The 27403-nt window shown below is 46.8% G+C and overlaps 4 protein-coding genes across 4 annotated transcripts in view; 3 read left to right on the top strand and 1 right to left on the bottom strand.

The window, feature by feature from the left end:
- On the top strand, positions 1 to 1972 carry PtA15_10A344 (uncharacterized protein; the record flags this gene model as incomplete). The annotated part of the gene is made up of 4 exons (XM_053160509.1): positions 1 to 352; positions 423 to 1446; positions 1518 to 1829; positions 1951 to 1972. 4 exons carry the CDS (start codon positions 1 to 3, stop codon positions 1970 to 1972), a joined length of 1710 nt encoding a protein of 569 aa, XP_053024476.1.
- Positions 1973 to 7078: 5106 nt separating this feature from the next.
- PtA15_10A343 (uncharacterized protein) lies at positions 7079 to 7447 on the bottom strand (the record flags this gene model as incomplete). Its single annotated transcript, XM_053160508.1, has 1 exon — positions 7079 to 7447. One exon carries the CDS (start codon positions 7445 to 7447, stop codon positions 7079 to 7081), a length of 369 nt encoding a protein of 122 aa, XP_053024475.1.
- Positions 7448 to 10481: 3034 nt separating this feature from the next.
- Positions 10482 to 12324, top strand: PtA15_10A342 (uncharacterized protein; the record flags this gene model as incomplete). The annotated part of the gene is made up of 6 exons (XM_053160507.1): positions 10482 to 10526; positions 10598 to 11088; positions 11165 to 11289; positions 11356 to 11566; positions 11620 to 11638; positions 11707 to 12324. 6 exons carry the CDS (start codon positions 10482 to 10484, stop codon positions 12322 to 12324), a joined length of 1509 nt encoding a protein of 502 aa, XP_053024474.1.
- A 2137-nt stretch (positions 12325 to 14461) lies between these two features.
- The window catches only part of PtA15_10A341 (uncharacterized protein), a gene marked incomplete at both ends in the record, with an annotated part of 33377 nt that continues 20435 nt past the window's right edge, over positions 14462 to 27403 (top strand). The window contains 2 exons of the mRNA XM_053160506.1: positions 14462 to 14647; positions 14713 to 15108. Coding sequence (XP_053024473.1) covers positions 14462 to 14647; positions 14713 to 15108 — 582 coding nt within the window. The remainder of the gene's footprint in view (positions 14648 to 14712; positions 15109 to 27403) is intronic.

Below are 27403 nucleotides of genomic sequence, written 5' to 3'. Positions count from 1 at the left end.
ATGACGAAGCCGAACGGGACGCAAGGCAACCGGAAACGCTCACTCAGCAAGGCGACGAAGAGAACGGCCACCGAGGCGGATGAACAGAGTCCCAATAAGTCAACGGCAGTAGTCGATAAGGACGACCTTCCGGCACGTCTGAATGCGGTCGTAAGTCTCGACCAGGCCGAGGAGGGCATCGGCGAGTTCGAGGATGCTTGGGAGGACGAGTTCGAGGACGAAATTGGCTCTGAGGGTCATAGCGTTCACTTCAATGCCGACGACGATGACGACGACGACGAGAACGAGGACATGGTGCCGGGTGATGGAAAAGAAATTGGAAATGGCGATGACGATGAAGAGGATGGAAGGGGTGAGCAGTTTCCTCACAATCCTCCTTGCTTGATGAGCAAGCCCAGCTAACCGTTTTTTTTTTTATCCAGGCAAAAATGGCTCTCGATCTGCGTCTCCACAGCCATACTTACCACATATCCACGGAAGCAAATTAGCAGAAGACGAGGAACTAGTTGCGGATCCGACGGCTTACAAAATGTTGCATAGCTTATCACTCACATGGCCAGCGCTTTCTTTTGATGTGCTTCGGGATGACCTCGGCGAGCAACGGAGTCGGATGCCCCATTCGGCGTGCATCGTGGCGGGTACTCAGGCGGAGATGAGCGGGGACGTGGACCAGGATGAGATCATGATCATGAAGTGGGAAGGGCTGAGCCGGATGCGCAAGGATCCGACTTTGGAAGACGAGGACGAGGAGGAAGATGAGGAGGAGGAAGACGAGGATGAAGTGGAGGAGGAGCCGACGCTGTCCTTCAGGACGATCCCCCACAAAGGCTCCGTCAACCGGGTCAAAGCCCAATCCTTGCCCACCCCGCTTTCACTCCGCCCGCCACGGCCCCCCGACTCCTACTTTGTTGCCAGCTTTGCGGGGACAGGGAAGGTGCATATCTTCGATATTGCGCCCCAACTCTATGCGCTCCAATGTCCGGCCGAGGCGGCCGAGCAGTCGATGTCGAAGAAGCCGTTCCACACCATCAACAGCCACGGTCGCGCCGAAGGCTTCGCGCTCGCATGGGGCCCGGCCAACAGCAACCAGAGCGGTGGCGCCTCGCTCCGTCTCCTCACCGGTGACGTCCACTCCAAGATCTACTTGACCACCTCCACCAAGGCCGGCTTCGCAACCAACACCACCCCTTACACCTCCCATACATCCTCCGTCGAAGACCTCCAATGGTCCCCATCAGAGCCGACCGTCTTTGCTAGTTGCTCCGCCGATCAGAGTCTCAGGATCTGGGATATTCGTGTTAAGGAACGCAAGAACGTCCTCGGCGTCAGCAACGCACATCCCGCTGACGTCAACGTCATCAGCTGGAATCAATCCACCTCTTATTTGATCGTCTCGGGTGGAGACGAAGGCGGAATTAAAGTCTGGGATCTTAGGAATCTGCAATCGTTCGTCTCTTTCATATCATTCCTTCCACAAAATAGTAAACAAACATACTGACAAATTTGAAAATAAAAAGGAAAAACAAACAAGAGAACCGACCGGTAGCCGATTTCCAATACCACAAGGCACCCATCACTTCGGTAGAATGGAACGTGCTGGAGGACTCATGTTTTGTGGCGTCAAGTGCGGACGACCAGGTGACGCTGTGGGACCTATCAGTTGAGGTGGATGCGGAAGAGAAAAAGTCGGCGGCTAAGGATAATACTCAGCAGCCGTTTCCCGACCAGCTCCTCTTTTCCCATCAGGGCCAGAAAGAAATTAAGGAGGTCCATTGGCATCCCCAGATCCCTGGCTGTGTCATCAGTACAGCCCTTGACAGCTTGAACGTGTACGTATCTACTCTCCGTCTTCGCATTCCATTCGTTTCTTCTTTCTGCTCTTCTTTTTTCTATCAAACACAAGCTATCTGTCAACTGACCCCCACCAATTCCTCCGATTTCATTGTCTAGGTTCAAGACGATTTCGATTTGAAAGTATATTCAAAAAATCATTGCTTGTCGGGTCCGAGTAGAGCTGCTCGCATGCTGGCATCTTCGCGTGAATCCTCCAATTAATACCCACACACATACTCAATGCACAGCTCATAACTTCAGGAAAGAGGGATAATAATATCACTCTTTCTCTCCACCACGGCTTCGCCAAAGAATTTATGAATGGGGAGAAGAGAAATGGAGCAATGGAAGAAATGATTTAGTATTCCATACTTTTGGTTTGACAGCCTGATGGTGAACTTGAATTGTCATTCCTAATCCTGAGATCAACTGGGAGAAAGCTGGGTTGAACTCATGCTACATCTGTGGAGACTGGGGCTGGGGAAACACTGGTAAGTGGTGATATTGATAGTATTCCTGATGATACTGATTGACTTTGCCTCTGAGGGAGGAGAGTATACTCTATTCTGTCAGAGAGTCACAGCCAAGTAAGACTGCCACCCAGTTCACAAACTCTTTTGGTCAGGAAACAGAAGCTTTTGAATGGATGTTGGTCCATTTAACCCAATTATTTATGGCAAAAGAAACTTATCAAGGTTCATTCAAGTGAAGCCTGCAAGTTTTTTGTGATGAAAACAGCAAAACAAGTAATGAAGTTTTAGTTTGCTAGTTTGACCATTTTTATTTGTCTGCATGTACTACAAACAAGCTTTGAGATACTCAATGGCTGATGAGGAGTGCATTAGACTCAGACTTGGGGGGGGGGGGGTTTCTCATAGTCATTTCAAGACTCAAGTTGCTAGTGCAGAGTTACTTTTGGCTTACTGGATCTCTTACTTATTTGAACACCAACAAGGGCTTTATTCTGTGCTGGAGCACTGATGTGAAACAAAAAAAATACTTTATTGGTTTTGGTTTTGTTTCAGTGGCAGAGATGTAATTGATCTAGTTCCAGAATTAGAATGCAATCTGTATTGCAACACCAAATCTGAAACAAACACAAAACTTGTTTCCTTTCTTATGTTTTTGGTGAAACAGCTGAAGTTGGTCCATGTCCATCATCAGACTGCAGGCTGTACTGGATTACCAAATTTGAAACAAAAAAATACTGGTTTCTGTTTGAGCTGTTTTTGGTACAGATAAGTTGGGTCCAGTTCAACAGGCATACTGCAGTATTTACACAGGACTTGCCAATTTTAAAAAGGAAAAAAATACAGATCTTTGGTCACACTGCTGATTTCAATGCAGGCTTGGCAGAAAAAAACACATTTATTTTGTTTTCCAAGAAGCTTGGACGATTTCAGTAATTTTTTGTTTCATGTTATGGATTTATTTTCAGCTTCCAGATAGACTTTGGGCTTAAATATCCCACAGCCCTCATTTGATTGTAGCGTTTGTAACAGTCCTGAGCTCGGTTGGTCCCTCCGTTCGGGCAGAGGGCAGCAGCCCAGCTACTTGATGAGGGGCTGGGAGGGTAACAAAGCCTCTCCGGTTCCGAATATGAGCTTCTTTTTTCCAAGAGTCTACTCCCTGACCATCATCTGGAGAATGATGGCTCAGGGATTAGATTTAGCCTTGGGCCTCATCTGACACCTGTCAAGACTAAGCGTGGAGTAAACATGAAAGATATGGGATCTGCCAGGATCTACCCCAAATAAAATTTTGTGAATGTGTCCAAGCTTCTTGGAAAAGACAATATATAAGAACTAGAGGCCAAGGCGGCTGCGCCGCTGCAGGGCAAAAAACACACTTACAGGTATGGGCTCTGGCAAGGATAGACAAATCAGACCCAGCCCATTCACAAGATCTATGGCACAGGATTAAAAACTCAGTCTATCTTACATGATACCAAGTGTGGCCTGTTGTGACATATGTATACAATTTGCTTCACCTCTATCTTTTCCTGAATAAATGTCATGCCTAGTCTTGAAGGTACATATGTGCCTAAGGCCCAATAGTAAATCAGATAATCTTGGATAAAAAATGGCATTACCAAACATGATGTTTTCACAATGTTTTGCCTAATCTCAAACATAAATGCACCTTTTTTCCAACTTTAAATGCAATATTTTCCCCTGACAAATGGCATTACCAAACTCAGACAGCATGTTTTCACAAATATGGATGAATCACTTGTAGTTGTATAATGATCACTAAGATAAGCAAAAATTGGAAAATTGATGGTACAATGATCACTTTACAGATAAGCAAGAAACAATATTTTTTGTGCAAGAAAAAGAGCCTTGAACAGTCCTGTCAGGGCATGCTCAACGACCAAAAAGCACTAGGATCCATCGCCACCGCCCTCAGCAATTGGCTGGCTTACTTCCGTCGGCTCAACGAGTCCCAGCGCCGAGCTTAACTAAGCCTCTCGATCGGAGGGTCGGGGGGGCCGACCCCGCGTCCCGAAGGGACGCTCCCCGAAGGAGAGGCTTACTTGTAAAGTCAGACCCGCGGCCTGAGGACAGCCAAATTTTGGCAGGGAAATAATAAAAAATAAACTTAAGACAGAATTCCAACTAAACCACAAATCCTTTTTAAACGCCTTTTGGCATGATTATAGCTGCCCATCTTGGGAATCTGCTGGCTTTTATTTGGTAAAATTTGGCCATAAATTGCCTGCTCAGCAGACTTTTTTGCAAGGGCATTTGCAGGTTTGGTGAATTAAAGTTTGATGACCCTCCGGATTATAATTTCTTTGGATCAGACCAAGTCTCACGGTTTTTTTCAAGTATCAAATTACAAACATACAATTTTGATGGAAATTTTAAATTGGGTCCACAATCTACCTTTACAGTTGAACTCTGCCAACAATGACTAGAAAAACAAAACACATCCCGACGGCAAATCGCCATCTAAGCACTCCATCCGTAAACGCGAAGCAAAGTAAACCGGCACAAAAGACAAGTCTGAAATCAACTCAAAGTACTCCAAAGAAACTCAATACCGGCGTGACCATCCTCAAGAAGCTTCTTCAAAGCAACAACTCGGATTTAAAGGCGGCAATTGCATCCCAAGCGAAGAGGTTCTACGGCGGCGAAGAAGCCAAACCCCTTCAAATCGATGCGGTTGCAAATCTTGCGCGGGGTCGGAACACGTTTCTGTTGGCTGGGACTGGATTCGGAAAGTCGAGAATATCAGAAATCTACTCTAAGCTCTTGCCTCAAAACACAAAGCCTGTTGTTCTTGTTCTGAACCCCCTGGATGCCTTGGGGGACAATCAAGTGGCCAAGAAAAAAGGCAAATTCACTGCCATCAATTTAATAAAGCTTACTTTCAACAAAAACGTAGCGGAGGAAATCAAGCAGGGCAATTATAATTTTGTGTATCTCAGCCCGGAGATATTTTTGAACAACAAGCTTTGGGATTTGGTATACTTCAGCACAGAATTCCAGCAACAACTTGCCTTGGTAGTGGTAGACGAGGCCCACATGGTGTACCTTTGGGGACTAGTGGAGAGTAATGGAAGGAGAGTGAATGCGGTCTTTATTCGACTGGAAGACATCAGAATCTTTTGACCGTCTTACGGTAAAATTGTGGTGCACTTACAATTTTGAAACAGCGCACCTATACTGCTTCTTTCAGCGACTTGCCGACCAGTTGCGATGGATGCCATCTTGAAAAGCTTGAAATTGACGCAGGATCTAGTTGACATCATGCAAGGTGAATTGACTCGCACAGAAATTCGTATCATCCGCATCAAAATGAATTCTTCGCTGCAATCAAACTTGGACCTACTAAATGTTTTCCCTTTGAAAGAGAAGACTTCGAATGAAGATCTTGTACCCACTTTGATCTACAGCGGAACTCGTGCTCGAACGCTTACAGTTTTGAAAGTGCTTGACATGGCCCGGGGGACCCCTCAAAATTGTTTGGATCCAAATAATACTTTGGCAAGGCGATTCCATGCTTGTACCGGCGATAAAGATAAAGATTTGGTCGTTGAAGGGTTTTTGAACGGGAAATTTCCCATAATATCCTCGACAATGGCCCTTGGCCTCGGGCAAAATTGGAAGCGCGTTAGGTGTGTCATCCACATGGGCAGGGCCGATCCTGCAAATATACTTCAAATGATTGGAAGGTACAGCTGAATACACTCTTATCTGTCGAAATAATCATTTTTGCTTACTTACATGAGTTATTTCCTGCTCCAGGTGTGGGAGAGATGGGAAGAATGGTCTTGCAATCCTCTTCGTCGAAGGAAATCGGAAGGGGGGAAAAAATACAATGAATGATTTTACGAATATTCATCAACAGTCGGATGATGATTGTATGGACGCACTTGCTATTACCCCTCTATGCCTTCGAGTGGTATTCGCGATAGACAACAAACACGGCTATATCCCTCTTTCCAAGGATGATCCGCACTACATCGCCGAGATTGAACGCGAGAAATCTCTGAAGTTTCTACCATGCAGTTGCAGCAATTGCAACGTTGAATCCGGAGACAAACTTGTCCGAAACCTCAAGGAATTAACCCAAGACAACTTTGACGACGCGATGATCGATCAGCTAGAATTCTTAGATTCGACTAACATCAATCCTAACAAGAGAAAGCACACTCGTCATGCTGGAAAAACCTCGCTGGGTTGTGAGGAAGATCAGGTCATTGTCCACAAATTCAAAGATCTCTTGCTCTTGTCTTTCCACGAGTATTATGACACTCGGATGGGCAGATCATCTCGGTTTGCTGGCCGTGATGTATTCCGCGAAGAGCACGCCAACGCAATCATTTCTAATCTCGATGAATTACAAGATATGGCCAATCTAAAAAAACTGATCGGTGGCGAGGCCATAGATGGACAACTCCAGTTTTTGATGGATTTAATTACTAGATTCAAAGGCGATGTGAGCTATCAACAACATATCATGAATCAAGAGCGACTGAAGGAGGAGGCGGAGGAGGTCAAGAAGGCAAAGAGAAGGGAATCGGCTGCTCGCTACCGAGCAAACAAGCAAATGAAGGCACTTGAAGCCTCTCAAAGCAACTCGACCGCTCAAAGCAACTCTACCGCTGTGTGAATACAGGAATTCAGGTATCCAAAAACAATGCCTGGGATATCGAAGTCGACGGGACCGGAAACAACAAGCAAAGCGTGTGCGGGGCGGCCGAAGGCGAATCAGAAAGAGGTCGATTATGTGCGGGTTACATTTCAAAACAAGTCTCGGGGGTGACTGTTTGTTCATTTTCTTCCTGATCTTCTTCTTCAAGATCAGTTGGATCTTCTTGGACAATACTTTGGTTTAGTTCTCCGGCAGGAGCATCCCAGAAAAAATGCAATTTTAGTCGAGATATTTTTCCCGAAGTAATATCATTCTGAAGGACTTTAAGTCCTTCTAACAAGAGGTCTTTGCAGTCTGGAACAGATTGCTTCGTGTCTTTGTGGTCTTTATCCGTGATGTCTTCATTACGAGCCATGCGAACAAACATTTCAAGTGATTGAGTGGTGATATCGTTCTTGTGAGATTGATAGACCAGTCGCCCACCCCTTTCCATCCTAAGGCTGAGGAACATTGAACGGAGCTGGATGGAGAGTCAGATGTGAAATCTTGTCTTTTTAAATGTGGACATGGCTCACCAAGTTCATGTTTAACGAAAAAATCTCCTGCAACCTTTCGGCCCGGGTGCCAAAGCCAGTTTGATTATAAAGGAATTTCAGCGAGTAATTCTGGAGCTCCAGATAGTAATCCTTGGCAACAAAATGGTTTTGACGGCCACTTGGTGACATGAGAAGAGTGTGGTGAATATACTTGCTAACGTCGGGGGGAAGTATATTCTGGAGGAGAAGGACCATGCGAGGTAGGTAAGATCAATAGTTTACGAGTCCCGGTAGCGCCTGAGTCATGATTGAACAGATTTTCCACATTTTCATGACTCGACCAATATCTCCTGCCTTCATGGCACAATTAGCCTCCACAACGGTGGAAACGTCATGCAAACGGAGGAGAAGTGCATGTAACTTTGGTGAGCTGTCTCTTTAGGTGGCTCGGCGAGCCTTGGGTGAAAAATTTTTGGTATAGCACGCTTCTATGGTTTTGTTCCATTGAGTGGTAGCAATCTTTGGTTGCACATTGGGAATAGGTTCATTTTTGGTACCCATCATTAAACTAAAACATACAAAAATTAGCACGAGAGTAGAGTATTCATTCAGAGTGAAAAACACAACAGCCTTACCAAAGACAATAAAAAATGGTTGCCTCATGGACTTTTTCGATATTGTTAATCATAGACGTGAAGTCCTTTTTAGGGATAGCCTTCTCCGGAGGGATTCCCAGTGCATGCAAGTACTGCCATGCGCCAAGATCATTTGATCGCTCTTGGTCTCCGAAGTGTGCTGTCAAGATACTCTGTGCAATGTTCCACAGGGTGTGTGAAGCCCCCAGCTGAAAAGAGATGTTGTGAAGTTGGTGATCAGGAAAATTGCTTGGGGTGCGCAGCGTCCGAAGTGAGTTGAAGTTCTGAGATGTCCCGAGGTCTCCATCAATGAGCTGAACTCGCGAGCAAAACTCCTCTGGCTTTAGGCCAATTTGATTGATGATCATTTTGATAACTTGTCCAAAGCCTTCCGCGGAATTATCAGAAGCTTCCATGAGCTTCAGCATCTGAATTTTTGGTGGCAAGCAGTCTATCGGATCAATCGGAGGAGGCTTCCTTGAGATTGCCAATTTTGGATCTAATGGTTGTGCTATGTAATGATACATGACTTGTGCAATTTGGCTTTTAAGAACTTCCTCAAAATGTATGTTCTCTTCATACGTTGGTAGGAGCAGAGATGGTTGAATTTCGAAATCAGGAAGATGGCTGAGGGCTGTGTAATACGGGTCTAATGTAAACTTGGTGTGATCGACAGAGGCTAAAAGGGATGGCGGTGGATGATGGATATAGCCCCAGGTGCCATGAAACATCATTGATTGATGGCCAATTGAATGTGTATGCACACGCTGCTCCATGTTGACATTATCGATGCACAAACTTGGGCCCAATGGAAAGCTTTCATTGAGCTTCATTGCCGTCTTCAGTTCAGATGCCGCACAAGAAGATAAAACCGTGAGAGAACTGATTGCGGTTTGTCAACAGGATGTAAGACCAATTAGGTGGAGATATTCATTCATCCGCTCAGTCAAGCCAGCTGAAACAAATTGTATGCTATTAAAAAGCTGAAGTTCATTGTGTCGGAGGTTCCTAGCAAACGAAACCATGAAACAAATGGTTGCAGCAATCTGAATTATTGGCCAGTCAGCAATGCACCGACAAAAACCAACAGCTAATACCAGATATATCCATCACCTTAGTTTTCCGATCAACCGGAGTAGGGCTGGGTTCTATTTCTATCCCTTCCAGGTTCAACAGCGCATCTTCACCTTTATTGTGGCGATCCTCTGAAGGTCCATTATCGTCTTCGTCACCATCATTCATGGTCCGCTTCAGCAGTGTGAACAGGAAGGGTGTGTGTTCTTCCGTGAGCAACCTTTTGCGTTCCAACGCGGCTTTGGGTGTAAAAAAGGGGAGCCCAATCTCTTGGCTGCTATAAAACGATCCATTTGGGTAATACCCGCTCGGGGGTCTCTCTTGACGTAGTATCTCAACAGCCTTTATTTGGAAATATCCTTCAGTGAGCATGCATATTCTAAATGCTCTGAAATAGATCAAGAGCACAAAATACTGACCTCATCCTTGATAAATTCTTTCCACATAGCGGCTCCTTTGGGTGTACTGGTAGCTGTAGTCTTAACAGCTCGAACAACTTCCAGAGCTCCTTCTAGCCCAGTACCGGTGCGCCAGTATTGTCGTTGGAAGGCAACATCTGAATCATTTGAGCAAAGAAAACCAGTGATGAATACCTTTGGTGTCATCTTCATCTTCTGGAGTTCTTTGCAGATGTGCAGAATTTTTTTGGCTTCGGTACGTGGTGGTTGAATATTTGAATGGTTGTCCATCTCGTATAGCTCGTCTACATCATGTAATTCTTCAATTGCGCTGGTACGTGGTAGGCCGGCCATTGATCTAGCTCGAAGTCGAGTATTTGCTGTTTGAGGTTATGATAGGCTATGGTGGCACCGGAATTGTGCTGGCCAGCAGAGACTTGAGCAAGCCGAAGGTGAATAAACCAAGAAATCATGTCTATGCCTTTTGATGTATACCTTATACTATTCTGGCACTAAGGACCGGATCTATCCGGGATTGTATCTGGGCCTGAATTTGGCGGATTGTTCAAAGCTGTCATACTTATCCATCCCCCTAGTTGCCAACTGCTATGGGTATGTGGACTTTTGAGGGCTGTACAGATACCAAAAAAAGGCCAGCTTTTCAATGGTCTAGGAGGCGTGACATGAATCTGGGTGGTTGTGGGGGATATTGAGGTTGTAATGCCCTCCCCAGCCAAATGGCTGGTTGCGCTCACGCGAGATTTGGGACATTATATTCAAGTCCCTCCTTTGGAGGCGCTTCGCGCCTTCTTGGAAGGAAGGGACTTGTGTTAAGTTAGTCCCAGCGCGTGCTCAGCAGACCGGGCGAAGCGGAGATCGTGAACAGCCAAGAATTCTTGCCCATGATTGAGCGGCTCAACGTCTGTCTAGAGTTCATGAAATCAAATGTACGTGCAAGCCAAACTTTTGATTATCACAATTTCCGGAGATTCACCTTCCTGCTCCCTTGTATTTTCAGCGGCATTTCAAGGATGCAGACTTGTATCTGGTTCGCTTTCAGCAATGTTTGATGCGCTCAATGACATTGATCAAGCTGTACTACACAAATCAAATGAAAAGCTTAAGCCGACAGGTGCAAGAGAAGCTGCAGATCAACCAACAATCCTTGTCAAATCTCAAGAGAGAAGAAACGTTACTCTATGAGAAATTCCGGACCTTATCAGAAGAAATGCGTCCGCTGATTTCACAGGTCAAAAAACGGTATTTATTTGACAGAGACGAGTATGGGGCACTGCTGAGTGAATTCTTCTCTTCCTGGGTCTCAACCAGAGGCCAATTACTCCATGCCCGAATCAAGATTGAAATCAACCGCATCCAGATCAACCATCAGCAGGTCCCTGATCTCATTTCTCTGGCAACCACGGGATGCAATTACATGAGATTGGTGTGTACCGCCAAATGGAACCTCTTCAAGTCATTTTTCCCAAAAACTGGTGAAGAAGAGCTCTTGTAAGAGTTTCTTTTTCCCAAAAGAGAGAAGAAAAAACATGCTAGAATCAATATTTATTCATTCATCGTGATTCAGTGTTTATCTAGAATCTCTGTGCAATTATTTGTACGATTTATTGAGACCTCAGATCCTGCATGAGCAGAAATTAGATCTGCTATGTCATTTGGCAACGATCTCGAATGCGTTGATTGCGATGGATAGTAACTTGATCAAAGCAGACAAGTCTTGATTCAAGTTCTCAACTCTCCTCAAGCCGATCCTTCAAGACATCCAAACCCGCCTGATCTTTCGCGCCCAAGCGACCAAAGTGGCTAACTATATGACGAAACACGAGGACCTTGATTACCCTAACAAGCTCATCCAGGCCGAACAGAAACATTGGCAGAGTGGCCAAAAGTCCAAGCGTATCAACAATCCTCCCGCCCCACTCCTCAAGCATCCTCATGCACCACCAAGTCCAGGCTTCCGGCTGAAGGCGTCCAGAAAAATTGGTATCCTACCTTGAGAAAGACCTTGTGGATCCTATCAAGGCTGCATACGTATGTCAATGTATGTTTGCTGCACACATTGCCAACTATGCGTCCAAAGGTGACTGACAACAAACCACACATGAACAGGATGCTATCTTTGAGGATTCCGCCGGCAAGGCGGTAGGCATTTGCTCGGAATCAATCATCAAAGCCTCCAACATGATGAACTGGGTCACAAGCCACCGGGCCAGCTCGACAACTCCAGCAATGAGCTCAAAGATCCAAGCAAATTTGATTGATTGGGAGCTGTTTGTGATCAGACATCTGTTGATCCTCAAGGAAATGATCCAAACACTGGATGTTATCCAAGTCAAGCGGGCCGTCAATCTTGGGCCGATCACCAATTTCTTGAAAGAGATCCTGAACCCAAGCTTAAAAGACTTGCTGATCTTCAAGCCAATCACCTTGATGAATAAGCTGAAGAACCTCAACCACAGTCAGATTGAGTTTTCAAAACGGATGCCATACTCGTCTGAGAGAGAGCAGGACCCTTTATCCGTTGATGAGCATCACCTCAACCTCAATCTGGACATGCTGGACGTACAAATCACGAAGACTATCGACAGCAAGTCAGACGTCGACCTCAAGCTGAAGACAATCTGCCACCAATTCATCCTCAAGTCGTCCGGTGGTCGAGTCTTCTCTGGGCGGCGGCGATGGCGGTGGTATTGCCGAGCAGAAACGAGCAGCAAGAGTCGCAGCTAAGAGGTTAGTCAGAATGGGGCGGGGTTGTACACCAAAAAAAGGGGAGGGGCGGGATCGTACACCAAAAAGAAGGGAGGGGAAGGGAAGATACACAAATAGACAAGTCTTCTCCAGGCGGCGGTATTGACGAGCAGACACAAGCAGCAAGAGTTGTAACAAAACACCGGTGGATGTAGGCTGTTGGAGGGTTGAAGATTGTAAGGGTGGCGAGTCGTAAGGTCGCGAACTGCCGGGGTGGATCGCGACTGCTGGTGCTGAGCTTGGAGTGTCAAGCCAGGTTTGGAGTGGGCGGGCGGTCTGGAAAGAGATGGTGCGACTTGTAATTTTCGAAGACATAGTACATGCGCGAGTCCAGTCATTTACTGGCTGTACAGAGTTATGGTTTTCAAAGTTGGAATTCATGCATGCATAAATGCGTGAATCATGAATTCATAAAAAATCTTTGGCTGGGAATAGGGTTCCAATCCGGACCCCAAAGATCCGGTGCTACCCGACCGGATACTGGGTCGAGTCGGGTCACAGGATGGCTCCCAAGATACCAGGTATCTGTAAAGCAGAGGAGCAGAGGACAGGCATTTCATTTATTGAATCCTCTGCTCAAAATAGCTATTCCCTGCCTGAAACTATTGAAGTCGCCTATCAGGCTGGCGTTTTGAGCGCCTGCAGCCCATTCAAGGTAGAGGATCAATCCGTCTGCTTATGCAATCAATCCAAATTTCTTGTACCCTTTGGAGAATGGATCTAATCCGCCTTTGGTCTGGTCAATTTTTGTCTGCCATGTTTAAACTTTAGAATGCTGATTCATATACAGCAGTGGTAGTCAGTAGTACTAGGGGAAGGAGAGACAGTCAAGACAAGTCACTTACCAAGCCTCGATAGTCTGAGCAAATGGCTCTAGCCTGGGTATTCTCCTCAGCATGGCGACTTTCAGTCATGTGAGATGGATGCTCTTACCAGGGGTTGTTGACCACCAGCTGAGGTTTCCCCGAATCACTTGTCATCACGGCCAGCAAGAATATGCTAAAGAATTGTGGTTTCAGCACCATCCTCACGTGTCAACCGTTTGTTTTTGGAGTCTGAATCAATGACAATTGGTTCGGGGTCTTCTGCAGCGCGCTTAGGGACCATTTCCCGGTGGTGGTGGTGATCAGAAAGCACAGATTCCCACCATCACCCATCAGAGCCTTAGTAGCTCAATTTTTGGCCATACCCGGCAGGTACCCGGCGTCGGAGCCGGATACGCCGGGTACGGATCTTGGGAAGGCAGTACCTGGACCCGGGGCACTGGATCGGAACCCTAGCTGGGAAAGCCAAAGATTACTTAAGCAGATTGGTGAGATTTCCTGCAAACAAAGTTTTATGAATTTATGATTTATGCATTTATACATGCATAAACTTCAACTTTGAAGACCATAAGTGTTCACAGGTCCCACGGTGCGGATGGCGACAAGAGCGAGGCGGACACATGCCTTTTGGACCAAAAGATTTGTCTGGATCCTCCCCATCTTTTGCTGCTACCCCCATCCCTGAAGGCCCAACCCTTCTCTTTCCATGTTCCGTCAAACTTTTGGTTTTCAATGTTTCTTGACCTGTACATTATGCGTGTATGTATCTAGCTTGACACACCTTCCTGTGGCTCGCATACCAGGAAGTCTGTATTCCCGTATGAAACATTTAATAACATCCAGTTATCTGCTCAAGTGACAAGTTATAACAGGTATAAAACCTCCTCAAGCTGTGACCCGAGTTATCATTCCTTCTCCAAGTCCTGCCTTTGTAGCTCTAGATCCCTCCCCCAGTCCGGCCTTTTTTAGATACGCATCTACCCCATTCATACCTAAGTATAATGGCACTGCCAGCATATTTGGCTGGGTTGAAGTCATCCCAGTTTAACTGGGATGCACTCAACCAATTTAAACTTGGTTGATCTCAACCAATTTAATACAAACCCAAGGGGGGTACCTTAGATTTATATTTCATCAGTTGAGATCACCCAAGTTTAAATTGGTTGAGTGCATCCCAGTTTAACTGGGATAACCTCAACCCAGCCAATTATGCTGGCAGTGTGGAACCAATAAACCCCTGAGACCAAAAGGCCCTCAACGTCTGTGAGCTTTTCCGTAGCCTGCCCATTAAAATGTCCCCGAAGCAGTTCATGCTTCACTACCTCACTTCACCCAACTCCGAATTGGCTTATCTGCGTCGACATTGGGCTCAGCCAACTGGAATTGAGTCATCAGTTGAACTTATTCAAGCAATTGGGGCTTTCATGAAGCAATCTCCTGCCGGGAGGCAGGTATGGCATCAGGTCATACAAGCCGAGGTATTCTCAGGCTTGATTAACTCATATCAGTTTAACCAAATTTATTAATTTACTGTTATTCCCAGGCAATTGAAATTGTTCGCCAAGAGGAACCGCCAACAGGAGTCTATCCTCAAGGGTCTTTCCAAAGCTCGACAACGGTTGAGGCAGATTTCTTCTCTGCAGAATCCCGAGACCGTCAAGACGCTTCGCTTACAACTAACATGCCATTCTTATCCAACGTGTTGATGGGGATGCTTCCAGCGCAGAACCCACAACACCACCGGTTCAATGAGGAAGAAGAGCTGGCTCCAAAAAATGGCTCAGATGCCAACACCACCGGCGTGAACTCCACGGAAACTTCAGATCGTTTGTTTGTGGGTGAAGATACGCCTGGGGCGCTTACCGGGATAGACATGGATTACATTGGTTACGAGGAGAACACCGACGGTCATAACGCTGCAACTATGCGCTTCCGTAGGGTAAGCAACTTGGGATTCACATAACCCGCTTCAGCCAGTTTTTTTTCAAGCTGACATCAGGCACTTAGATTGTCTTGACGGTATGCGCAATGATGGCATTTGCCGTCAACCGCAGGTGCAACTCACTTCAGTTGAACAATGCGGTGCGGCTCATGGCATGCGGAGTTTCCGAACGGGTGCAAGATTACCTCAATCATGTAGGATTGAGCTCCTCTCGGCGTTCGGCCTTGTCGGCTATGAGTTCTCTTGCGACAGAGGCCGCGGCGGACCTCCGAGTCGCCATGAGGCTGAACCAATCGGTACCGATAGCGCCGACAATATGCATCGACAACATTGACATGGAACAACGTGTCCATGACCCTTCGGTTGGTCACAGGTCTCACACGTTTCGCGGGACCTGGGGTTATGTGCATGTGCCAGACTCCGAGTTGGTCTCTTCGCTTGTTCTGCCTGACTTGAGCTTGCAGAGCTACCATGCATCAATTGAAAAGGTCAAATCCATGACCATCGAACCTCACATGTTCCTACCCACCCCCGCCAAGGATCAAACCAACGCCATGGTGTGGAAAGCGCAGATAGCAAAGGTATTATTTGAGTACCTTGCTGTCCCCAAGGATCGAGCCACCGCGATCCCCATGGCATCGCCGGTAATCGAGCAGATTACGCCCAAAAAGCCGAAAATTCACATGCTCAAGCTCATGAATGCGTCCGATAACTCAGCCGAGGGCGTGGGACAAGTTTTCCAATTGATCATTGGCCAGTCCGGCCTGTCTGTTAAGGATTTCTTTAGCCGCCTCCAGCCAATGGATGGCGACCTCGGAACCGTCCAGAATTTCAACTGCCTGAAGTCTCAAAGGTCGCCTAGTGCGTATCCTCAGGACCAACTGAATAATGTGATCTTCCAGTTAGGGGCATCACATACACTTTGGAACATTGCGACCGCCATCTTCACGCATCACTTTGGAAACATGAGGGACTCAAAGGATTGTGGGGCCTGGCAATATTTGCAGGCTCTGGGTTTCCCGGCCGAGAAGGCCATCCAAAAAAAAGACTTTACACTGATGATTAATCAGATGGAAAAAGTCTTTGAGTCGATGCTCTATTACTGCCTGCGGTTTGTACCTCATGACCTCTCCCACTTGTTTATTTGAGGTCATGATTACTTTATAATTCCAAACACTAATACTAATTTTTCCCACCTTCAGTGTGATCATGAAGACCGAACGAAAAAAAACCGGTGATCGCATGGTAATTCCAACGGACAAATGGAATTCAATTGTGAATCAGTGCTATGATCAATACTGCTCAGCCCAAGCATGTGAGCCTGTGTCTCTTATGTGACAGCAGGACACAAGAAAAGAAGGGGGAATAGTTTTGATTTCTTGGGATAAAGAAATACAAACTGAGAGAGAGGAAGAGAAAGAGAGAGAAAAGAGGAGATCAGGCCTAGACTTTAAGTCTTTATAAATTGATCTGGGCTATTCTCAACCTGGAAAAGTTGGATGACAGCTGTGCCAGGACAAAGAAGAGTGCAACAGCCTCCACTCACAACAAGGAAACGTTGGTGGGATTCAGAAGTAGGTTTACTACTCTGCTCTGGTTTTGTAGGTCTTAACCAGAGATAACCTTTTGATCTTTTAAGATTGAAAGAGTTGAAGAAAAGAAGAAACAATCAAGAGCAACAGAGTTTCACTCTGGACAAGCAAGGTTCAGTGAAAATCAGGCAAATGACCACAAGTAAGTGGGGTATTGTGCAAGGCTCAGGCTTCCGGTCTCTTGCCAGAGTTGATGTGTCAGCCTTAGAGATACAACAAGTATCCTAAAGTCTGCAAAAACTAGTAAACCATTTACAAATCCTGAAATATTATTGAATATTCAGAATCCTCGTGTTAAATTAAGGGGGGTCACCCACTCAAAGTAACCCCTCATTCCTACTCCTTCATACATTTTTTCATATATGTACATATAGCCATAAAGCGCTCCAAAGAGCAGGAAAACTACATAAAAAATCTTTACATAAATTAAAATACATAAAATTATATTAATTAGTAAAGTACCTTTCCCCCGTGAAACAAGAACCACGGGTGAGAGTAACACTTAGTACAAATTGATATTACACTTCATATTAAGCTATTTCACATGACAATTGGTTATACAAATGTCACGTGTGGGAGTAAGGGAAGTTGTGTAATATTGTACAAACAAAATACCCATAGCCAAGGCAGATTACACGTCTACCCTTGGCATTTACCCATAGCCAAAACTAATGGGAACATTTCAGCGCCCTCAGAGACCTCTCCAGTATTTAAGGAGGTAACTGAGTCACTGGAATTGTCCCCCCAGACATTTCACCACAAATTAACCTGTAAGTTAACTCGTGAAAATTCTCCTCTGGCTTATTAAAGCCACCCTTTCCTTTATTTCTGCCCTTTTGGCACGAAACCCACTAGATCTTAACTCTAAAATTGCCAATATCCCTTATAAGCATTTATTACAGTTAAATCTTTATAAATAGTTGCTGTAAGACTCCCGCCTCTGACGCGCAGCCAATCAGTTTAAGCGCTTACCAGCTATTTCTACGTCAAAACCTTATATATCCCTGTTATTAATAAGTAAACCTTATTAATTACAAATATCCTCCTCTTATATAAGAGTGTTTAAACCCTTGTAGTGGCTAAATACCACGTAACAAGTTTGGCACATTATTGCCAGTGTTTTATTTCAGTACAGTTATAGTACTAGGGCAAAAAACCCTTGTTTGACGGGTTTTTACCCTAAGTTTCATAAACATAACTGACAGGGCCCCTAGGGGCTTAGGAATGCGTTGAGTGCGGCGTCCGCATAGTGCCCAGGCTTTGTCACGTGAGTGGGTCCCAAGCAAGACTCCGGCCTCGTCTATAGAACAAAAGAGGTCAGTCATAGAACAAAAGAGGTCAGTCAACGTTTTTCCTGGGGGCTGGAAAAACTCTGGAAAGTGGCTTACCCACAAACACTAGAAAATCCGCAGGATAATTCCCCACGCGGGCCACGTAGTTCGCCCGTGCCTTGGGGCATTGGTTTGGATTAACAGTGCGGGCGGTTTTCTTTGTCATGAGAAGGCAGAACTTCAACTCCGCTTGTATGGTGCTGATGGGATGTCGAGTGCTGGTCATCGCCTGGATGTGATTCTGGATCTCATCCAGGTACAGGCTGGGCTCTGCCTCCAGCGCGGCAAGGACGAACTCAGCCTCCTCGCGGCTGAAGGCCAATGGGCGACCCCGCCTGGTGTAAAGTGCTGGGTCTCTGACAACATCGCAGGTGTGTTGGTACAATGTATTCCACTGGAGGAGGGAGTCTTCGGAGACTTTGTGGTTGAGTGTTTGATTGATCTCCGCGAGCGATTTGCCTCGCACCGCCATTTTGACAACGATCACCTTCATGTCGGGCGCATACTTCACAAACACCATTGGATCTGCAAAAACAAACACATGGGTTAGCTGGGGAAGCGTGGCGAACACCCCAAACGGTCTGAGGGCACACGGCTCACCACTAGCGGTATGGAAATCGGAGGCTGGAGTTTCTGTGATCTTGTCGGCGGGGTGGTCAACGGCCACGTGCTGGTCTAGAAGGTGGGCCGGGCGACGGACAGAGGGGGTTGGGAGGTCAGCTGAGGGATTTTTTTTTGGGGGGGGGGGGGGGGGTAGGCTCACCGGTAGCGCAAAATCTTTTTGGGTTTGGCGGGTGGCTGGCTGGCTGGCTGGCGGGATTGTGGGTGGGTCCGGTCGGGCGGGGAGGGGGAAATGGGTCGGGGGGCATTTTTGCTGGAGGGGGGGGGGCAATTAAGGGGGACGGAGGTGGAAGAAGGTGGAAGACTCGGAATGTTTGGAAGGACATACAGGTCCGGTGGCTGAAATTGACAAAGTTGTTTGGTCGATTTTCAGGCTGCTGGACCCGCAAGCTTTCCTGGCCTTGCTGTATGTAGTATACCCACTCGCCAAGAAGGATCCATCTTGGCGAGTTGGTATATGTATACCAGCTCACCGAGTGGAATCCCTCTTGGCGAGGGGTTGTTTGTATACTGCTCGCCATGAAGGATTCCACTTGGCAAAGACGGTATTGGGGGGGTACCTGCAGCTCATCAGGCCAGACACCCGCACCTGCCGGCGGGTACCTGCTAGCCGCCAACAGGTACCCGCCCACGGACACAAGGTACCTGATGACATCTCTAATACCGCTTGGTGGCACTATTCCCGTGGCGTTGGTTGTGAACCAACAAGGCGAGGGGAAGGGCCCAAAGACAGACGAGTTTGATCCGGATAGGTCGCGTGGGAGCCCGTTGTTATTGACAGCAAGGCGTGGGCAATGGCGGTGGCCGCGGGGGACAAATAGGTATGTATTGCATCAGTTCAGAATTGGGTGGCGGACCAACATCTATTTAAGGAGGGAGCTGAGGTGTGTTTCCCCCCAGGGGATCCGGTTTTGTCCTACCCCTTCCCTGGAGCTGCCCTAATCGCTTGATTAGGCCCTCCTTGAAGTTCATTTTGACCCACCCTTTTTTGCCTGTTGCTGCGGCACGGGCTGGAGGGTGATTTCAAGGTGCTCTCCGGAGTGTTTGTGGAGTAAATTCAACAGTTTTTTGAGAAAAAAATAGGCCAAAACCATGATTTTGAACTCCACGATTCTGTGGATTCAATAAACTTGGATTATAATAAGACATGTTGAGAGATTAATTTGGGTCAGCTCTTGACCATGAAAATCCCAACATGAGGCAGCTACAGTTTCATGAGTCTCAAATTATCACCAAATTGGGCTTTTCTTTTGGTTTCTGCCACCATATCTCAACCGTGAATGGTGATTATTTCATCATATTGGTAACAGAATATTCATCCATTTCCAAAGATTATTTTGGTATAGCTTTCATGTATGGAAACGCCCAGGGAGCTGATATAGTCTGATTACTCTCAAATATTGCCTAATTGGGCTTTTTTTTGTGTTTCTGCCACTGTATCTCAACCTCTCAATGGTAATGATTTCATGATGTTGATACAATTATGATTAGAGATTTTGAGAGATTAATTTGGGTCAGCTCTTGCCCATGAAAAACCCAAAATGTGGCAGCTACAGTCTCATGGGTCTCAAACAATCACCACAATAGGTTTTTCTTTTTGTTTCTGCCAAATATCACCAGATTGGGGTTTTCTTTATGTTTCTGCCACTATATCTCAACCGGGAATGGTGATTTGATATTGGGACCAGAATATTCAACCATTTCCAAAGATTATTCTGGTATAGCTTTCAGAGATTACATTGGGTCAGCTCTTGACCATGAAAATCCCAAAATGTGGCAGCTACATTCTCATGAGTCTTAAAATATCACCAAATTGTGGTTTTCTTTGTGTTTCTGCCACTATGTTTCAACTGGGAATCGTGATTATTTCATGATATTGGTACCAGAATATTGATAAATGTCCAAAAATTCTTTTTGTATAGACTTCATGCATTGAAATCCCAAAAAGGAGCTGTGATAGTCTAATTAGTCTCAAAATATTGCCTCATTGGCTATTTTATGGTTACTACACCAGGAAAGTAAAATAGTCAGTTGATGACAAGTGACATCACACCAGCTCCAGCCACCTACCCACCATCTATCCAATATCTATCCACTATCTACCCCAATCTCCCAACCATCTCCTCAACTTCCAAAATTTACCAAGGAGGTCCTGTTCAGTTTTTGATGAGCCCAACTGATCCTCAGTTCTGTCCTTTGGTACCCAGCTCATACTCAACTTTTTTTCCCAGCTCATACCCAGCTTTTTCACGCAGCTCACTCTCAGAATTGGAAGAAAGTCTTTTGATGTGCGCTTACCGGGAGCGCAGCGGGAGGTGGCCCGAGTCCAAGGGACAGCGGGAGTGAAGCCTTCCTGAGGCGCGCGCACAAGGGCTCCCGCAGTGCGCAACCCAGGCGCGCCCGGCTAGACCAAACCTAGTTGGTTGAAGAGCAACCGGTACCGGCTAGGATCCAGCACTTCGGGACCGGCAACAGAGCACGCAACGCCGAACACAATATCACCGAAAATCTGGGAAAATCTGGACGAATTTTTGCCCAAATAAGTGACATCTATCTCCGACCAATCAAACTAACTCCCATGTTTAACTCAATTGCAGCAGCGACCTCAGCCGTGAAGGTGGCGGCAGGGTTGTCGAGTGGTGATGCAGGCGGGCAAGGAGAGGGGGAGATGGGTAGTCAGTCACAAGGGGTCACGGGGACACAAGAGGAGTTGGAACCGCAAGCGGCACCAGAGGAGGAACGAGCCGGCGGAAGGACAGAAGACAAACCAGCACCGGCCCCTCCAAAGAAGAACAAGAAGGTAACCGTGAAAGCGCCGGCAAGAAGGTCGAAACTACCAGGGGAGCACAAGAAGGAAGACAAACAAGGGGGTGGAGAGGATCGGGAGGAAGGAAGGGAGGCAGGACTCGAAGAATTTAGGGATTTGGTGGGAGAAGAGATTAGGGATCCAGGAAACCAGAAAGGAACCGGTAAGCACAAAGGAGGAGGTGGATGGGGCTGGAAGATAGATAGGGGCAGGGAATCAGGGCTGACGGATGGCGGCGCTTTACCTCGCTTAGCTGGAAATCCTGTAGATGCAGAAGAAGAGATTCGAGTCATAGGAGGGACAAAAGGGAAGGTAGACCTACAAGGAACCTTGCTAGAGGTGATAGGAAAGGCATTAGCGGCCGAAGCAGCGGGGCAGGCAGGCAAAGCAACCATGCTCTTTAAGATCTGCGAAGGTCTAGGCAACGCCGTCGCGAGCGCCCCGGCGGCCCCTTTATCACTACCCTCGACCCTGGCGAACCAAACGCCAACAGCTTCGGTCGCTACACCTTCTTTCACGTCACCGGCCGCAACCTTACCCACCCCAACCACTTCGATCCATCACCATGGATTCAAGATACCGACTCCAGCACCGGCCGTCACCCTGAGAATCCGGGATTATGATGAGATGGCCGTCCCTACCGGGACGGAGACAGCAATCCTTTTTGACAACGCTGCGATTCCAAATAATGACGACATTGGCCTCCCCCGATTCTTTGCGCAGAATCTCTTGGAATTCCGAGCCCCTTTGCCGTTGACAATCTTCAACTAATGGTGGCAGGAACAGGCGTTCCTCCACCACGCGGAGAAGAGAGGTAAATCAGACAATACTAGCGGAGATCGGCTACGGTACACCGGCTTTCCGTATCCGAGCGAATACTTGCAGACGTATCAAGAATGGTCAGTCAACCATCAAGGCTTCCTCTGAGCAGTCAGCAAGATCCCATCGCATGCGAACTTAGCGAACTGGTTAGTGATTCACAAGAGGAACGTGGATGGGATAATACAAAGAGAGGGGTTCATGACCGCGCTGCGGTATGACATCCACGTGCGGATGAATGCACTATGCCATAGGGTACCAGTGCCGGGGGGACGGCTCTCGGTCGCAAACATTTCCATTTTCCGCACCGAGATCGTCCAAGAAGTCCACGCCAAAACGGTCCGCTTTGGGGAGACAGAGTTCACGGATAACCCCTACGCGGCAGGAGGTTGCCGATTCGGCTGGGACCCGACGACCGGACAACAAACAGAGAAAAAAGACAAGCCGGCGAACCGGACTCCTCTTCACTTGCAGCAACCAGGTAAACAGTTTGCTAAAACGGTCAAACCTGGACCAGAGACCCCCAAGGGCCCGAGCAACCAGAAGGAGTCAAGCGGCAAGCAGGGCGGTTTTAAAGGAAGTAAATGGGGATCAAGTTACGACCGCGAGGGGGGAGGATCTGGCAGCGGCGGAGGGGGAGGGGGAACGGGGAGCAGTTATGGGAGAGGGAAAGGATATTAGTTAGCGGTTTCTCCTTTTAGACCCTTCTGGGCTGTAGAAGCCATCCAGCACCTTTGTTTTCCTTTTTGTTACCCATGAAGGAATACAACCTAACTTACGAGCACCCTATTTGCTGTAATTTAACTGCGTGTAAAGTGAGGAGAGTTGAGAGCAAAATAGCATCAGGCCAGGTGGTATGCAAAACGGACAAGCTGCACACCTAAGACACCGGCTTACGGCAGAACCGGCCCAGCGACCCAACAGAGCGCGATGGCCGACAGAGGTCTCTTGTGAGATGAACATTGGCGCCTGGGAGGCGGCGCTAAGACGCGCAGACCTTCTCCCGGGGTTCCAGGACGTGTTGGATGGGTTCCGGAACGGTTTTGACCAAGGGATCCCGGAACACAGGTTAGCGGACGAAGTCCCATTTTTCACGCCACCAAATCACACGTCTGCGATGTTGGCAAAGACCAAGATCAAAGACTCCATCTGCAAGGAGCTTGAAGCAGGCAGGATGTTTGGCCCGTTCACATACGACCAAGTACGCGAACGGTTTGGCTTCTTCAGGACAAACCCCCTGGGAGCCATAATCAACGGCGACGGGTCCTTGCGGCCAATTAACGATTTATCGTTCCCGCACGGAGAATTGGGAGTCCCGTCCGTGAACTCATTCGTAAACGCAAACAATTTCCAAACGTCTTGGGACAACTTCAATGCGGTGGCTCACTTCCTCAAAGAGCAAAAGGAGCCAGTCCTCTTGGCCCTTTTCGATTGGGAAAAGGCTTACCGCCAGATCCCGACTGCGCCAAACCAATGGCCGTACCTCATGGTATGAACCTTCGACGATCAGCTACTATTGGACACTAGGATCACTTTTGGCGGGGGTAGCGGGCTGCGGGTCCTTCGGCCGGCCAGAAGACGCATGGAAAGAACTGATGCTATTGGAATTCAACGTGCTGAATTTTTTTCGGTGGGTTGACGATAATTTATTTGTCAAGAGACCGGATTCAGCGACCCTGATGGCCGACATTGTGAAACAGTCAAACGAACTAGGAGTAAAAACAAACAAAGAAAAGTACTCACCTTTCTTGGAGGAACAGAAATATGTTGGGTTCATTTGGAACGGCACCAACAAGACGGTACGACTCCCGGACGCAAAGCTGAATAAAAGGATTAATCAAATTCAAGTCTTCCTCAAAATAGGCGCGGTCTTCACATACAATGAGGTGGAAGTCATTGCGGGAAGATTAAATCATGTCGCCTACATCTTGCCACAGTTAAGATGCTATCTGTGCGCAATCTGTAGATGGTTGAAGGATTGGGTACATCGAGAAACAGCCCGCCCAATACCCCCGGACGCCAAGGAGGACCTACACGCGTGGCTAACAACGCTGTCTAACTTCCAACCAACGAGATTAATCGCAAGGCAAGAACCAACCAAGGTAGGTTGGGTTGGGGATGCATCAACCGGGTTTGGAATAGGAGTAATCATCGGCAAGAGGTGGGCACAGTTCCGCCTACGGTCTATGGCGGAACTGGACAAGAATATAGACGAAGAGAAGAAAGAGGAAGAAAGGATCTCAAGATTAGAGACCATCGCGGTGTGACTAGGCCTACTCATGCTAATAAAACTTGGGGCGAGGGGGGGGAAGACATTTATAGTCTGGACGGATAATACCACGACGGAGAGCGTCATCACCAAGCGGAAGTCAAAGGATAGGTTCGTAAATGCAGAATGGAAAAAGATCCAGGCAAGGCTGATTGAGAGCCAAATCAATCTCGTGGCGAAGCGCGTTACTTCCGCCAAGAACCAAGCGGACGAACTGTCCAGAGGGATTCGACGGAACCACTGGTCCCACTACCAACTACGGGTCGAGGTCCCGTACGACTTAAGAGAACTGATAGAACAAGTAACAGAAGGTGAAGGCTACTAGATTGGTTTGGCGCAAAGGGACCGGTCTTTGCGCGAGGGAGACGACGAGAAATGAATCCTTAGTTTCATTACAGTATTAGAGGAAGGGAGAGGGACCTAGCCTCCACTAGGACCAGGCCTCCTGGAGTGTTGGGTCTGAGCAGGCTCCAGGACACCTGGAGTAGCGGGTCGGGCTCAGACCCCCACATCTTAGTGCTCACATGGGAGGAGAGGCCACACTCCCTAGGAGCAATGGCCACTCCTCCAACCCATCTTTCCGTTGCGCCAAACCCTCCGTCAGGAGGAAGGAGGCGTGGCAAACAAGATGGGAGATGAGAAGAGGAACCTTTCCCATACTCAGGCGGCTTGGGGAGGTTGTAAGCATAACTCCCGGGTCACCTAGGCAATCCTGCACACCACAGGATTACCAAGAGAAACGCACAATGGCTGAGTACCCTAGAGGATACTAAGCCCAAACCCACGCAGAACAGTAGCGGTAGGATTGGACTAGTCCTTGCCCAGGTGATGCTCAGCTTTGTACTAGTCCTGGCGCAGCTGATGCTCAGTATTGTAGCAGTCCTGGCTCAGCCTTTTCCTAGTCCTGTCCCAGCTGATGCTCAGCTTTGACCCAGTACTGGGCCAGCTGGCCAGCTGATGCTCAGCTTGCTGAGTATCAGCTGAGCCAGGCCAGAGAAAAAGATGGGAATCAGCTTGGACAGAACCAGAGCTGAAAATCAGCTAGGCTAGGGCCAAAGCTGAGCATCAGCTGAGCCACAGCCAAGGCTGATCATCAGCTGAGCCACAGCCAAGGCTGAGCATCAGCTGTGCCAGGGCCAAAGATGATCATCAGGTGGCTGGTGCTAAAGCTGAGCATCAGCTGGGCCAGGGAAACAACTGAGCATCAGCTGAGCCAGGGGAAAAACTGAGCATCAGCTGAGCCAGGGTAAAAGCTGAACATCAGCTGAGCCAGGGTAAAAGCTGAACATCAGCTGAGCCAGGGTAAAAGCTGAACATAAGCTGGGCCAGGGCCAAAGCTGAGCATCATCTGGTTTTGTCACATTGAGTGCTTTGATCCTGACACCTGTAATGTGAGCCCTAGATGTGCTGGTGGAGAGGAGCAGCATTGGAGCAGTGTTGGAGCTGAAAACAAAGCTGTGTCATGTCACTTGCCATCAAGTGACTACTTTTTTTTCCTGGTGCTAGAGGCCAAGGCGGCTGCGCTGCTGCAGTGAAAAAAACACAGTTATAGGCATGGGCCCTGGCATTGCATTTTGTTATATTGTAAATCAGTTATTTTGCCATAAAAATAGGACTACCAAACTTGGACATCATGTTTTCATAATTTTGTGCCAAGTCTTAAGAATACATATGTACCTTTTTTCTAATTTTCAATCAGATATTCTCCCATAACAAATGGGAATATTGAATTTTACAAAGTGTTTTTTACAAGGTACAAGGCCCTATAAAAAATTTCTTTGTAAAAGTACAAATTAAGAGAGGGTATGTGTAATTTTACAATGTGTTGGCTAGATTCCAACCTTGTAATGTAAAAGCAACCTTGTAAAATTATACCTGAATTGTTCCATGTGGAATTTTACTTGGTGTTTTTTTACAAATTGCTACCTTGTAAAAAAAGGACCTTGCAAAATTGCATATTTGCAGCAAAAACCTGAATTTTACAAAGCAAATGTTGAGGAAGAAGTCCACCATGCAAAATATACCTTGTAAAAATCAATAACAATGCCAACCAGGTTTGAAATTACAAGGTGTTGTGCAAATATCACAAGGTGTTTTTGGTACGCTGCACAAAATCTACCTTGTAGAAATTAATAAAAGTGGTTACCAAGCTCAAATTTACAAGTTGCTGTGGGAAATTTACAAGCCAGTTTTGACTTGTTTTTTTTTTTTTTTTGGAAAACCCACTACTACCAACTGCACTTAGAAATTATGAACTTTGGCTGGAATTATGAATTTTCTGGGAGTCATGAATCACCATATAACCCTTGGTCAAAGTTTTTGCCAGTGGATTGAATTCTCTTATTGCTCCTGCACCTTCAATAATTTCAGCAGGAGTGCATATTGGAAAATGTGCAGTTGGGGGAAGTCAATTTTCCAAAGGAAAAAGGAGTATAAACACCCTGTAAAATTTCCACAACACCTTGTAAATTTGAACCTGGTAATCATTGGTATTGATTTTTACAACATATATTTTGCATGGTGCACTGCTTCCTCAAGTTCTGCCTTGTAAAATTCAGGTTTTTGCTGCAAATATGCAATTTTGCAATGTATCTAAGTATAGTAAATCCACACTTTCACAGAAATTTAGATCAAGGGTTTCCCCTGTACATTTATGAAAGAGTGAATTACAACAGGTGAAGAAAAAAAAAATTCAAGGGTTTCCCCTATGAATTGGCAACTACAAACAAAGCCTGAGGGTCAACCCTCTACAACTTTCAATACAAAAACAAATATCAACTATATACATAATTTTTTAACGGCCTTTATTGAATGCAATTTGAGAAGAAGAGAGAATAGCCCCCAAACATAAATG

This window comes from Puccinia triticina, chromosome 10A (assembly GCF_026914185.1).
Source record: "Puccinia triticina chromosome 10A, complete sequence".
NCBI lineage: Eukaryota > Fungi > Basidiomycota > Pucciniomycetes > Pucciniales > Pucciniaceae > Puccinia > Puccinia triticina.
This window is presented reverse-complemented; position numbering and strand designations above follow the sequence as displayed.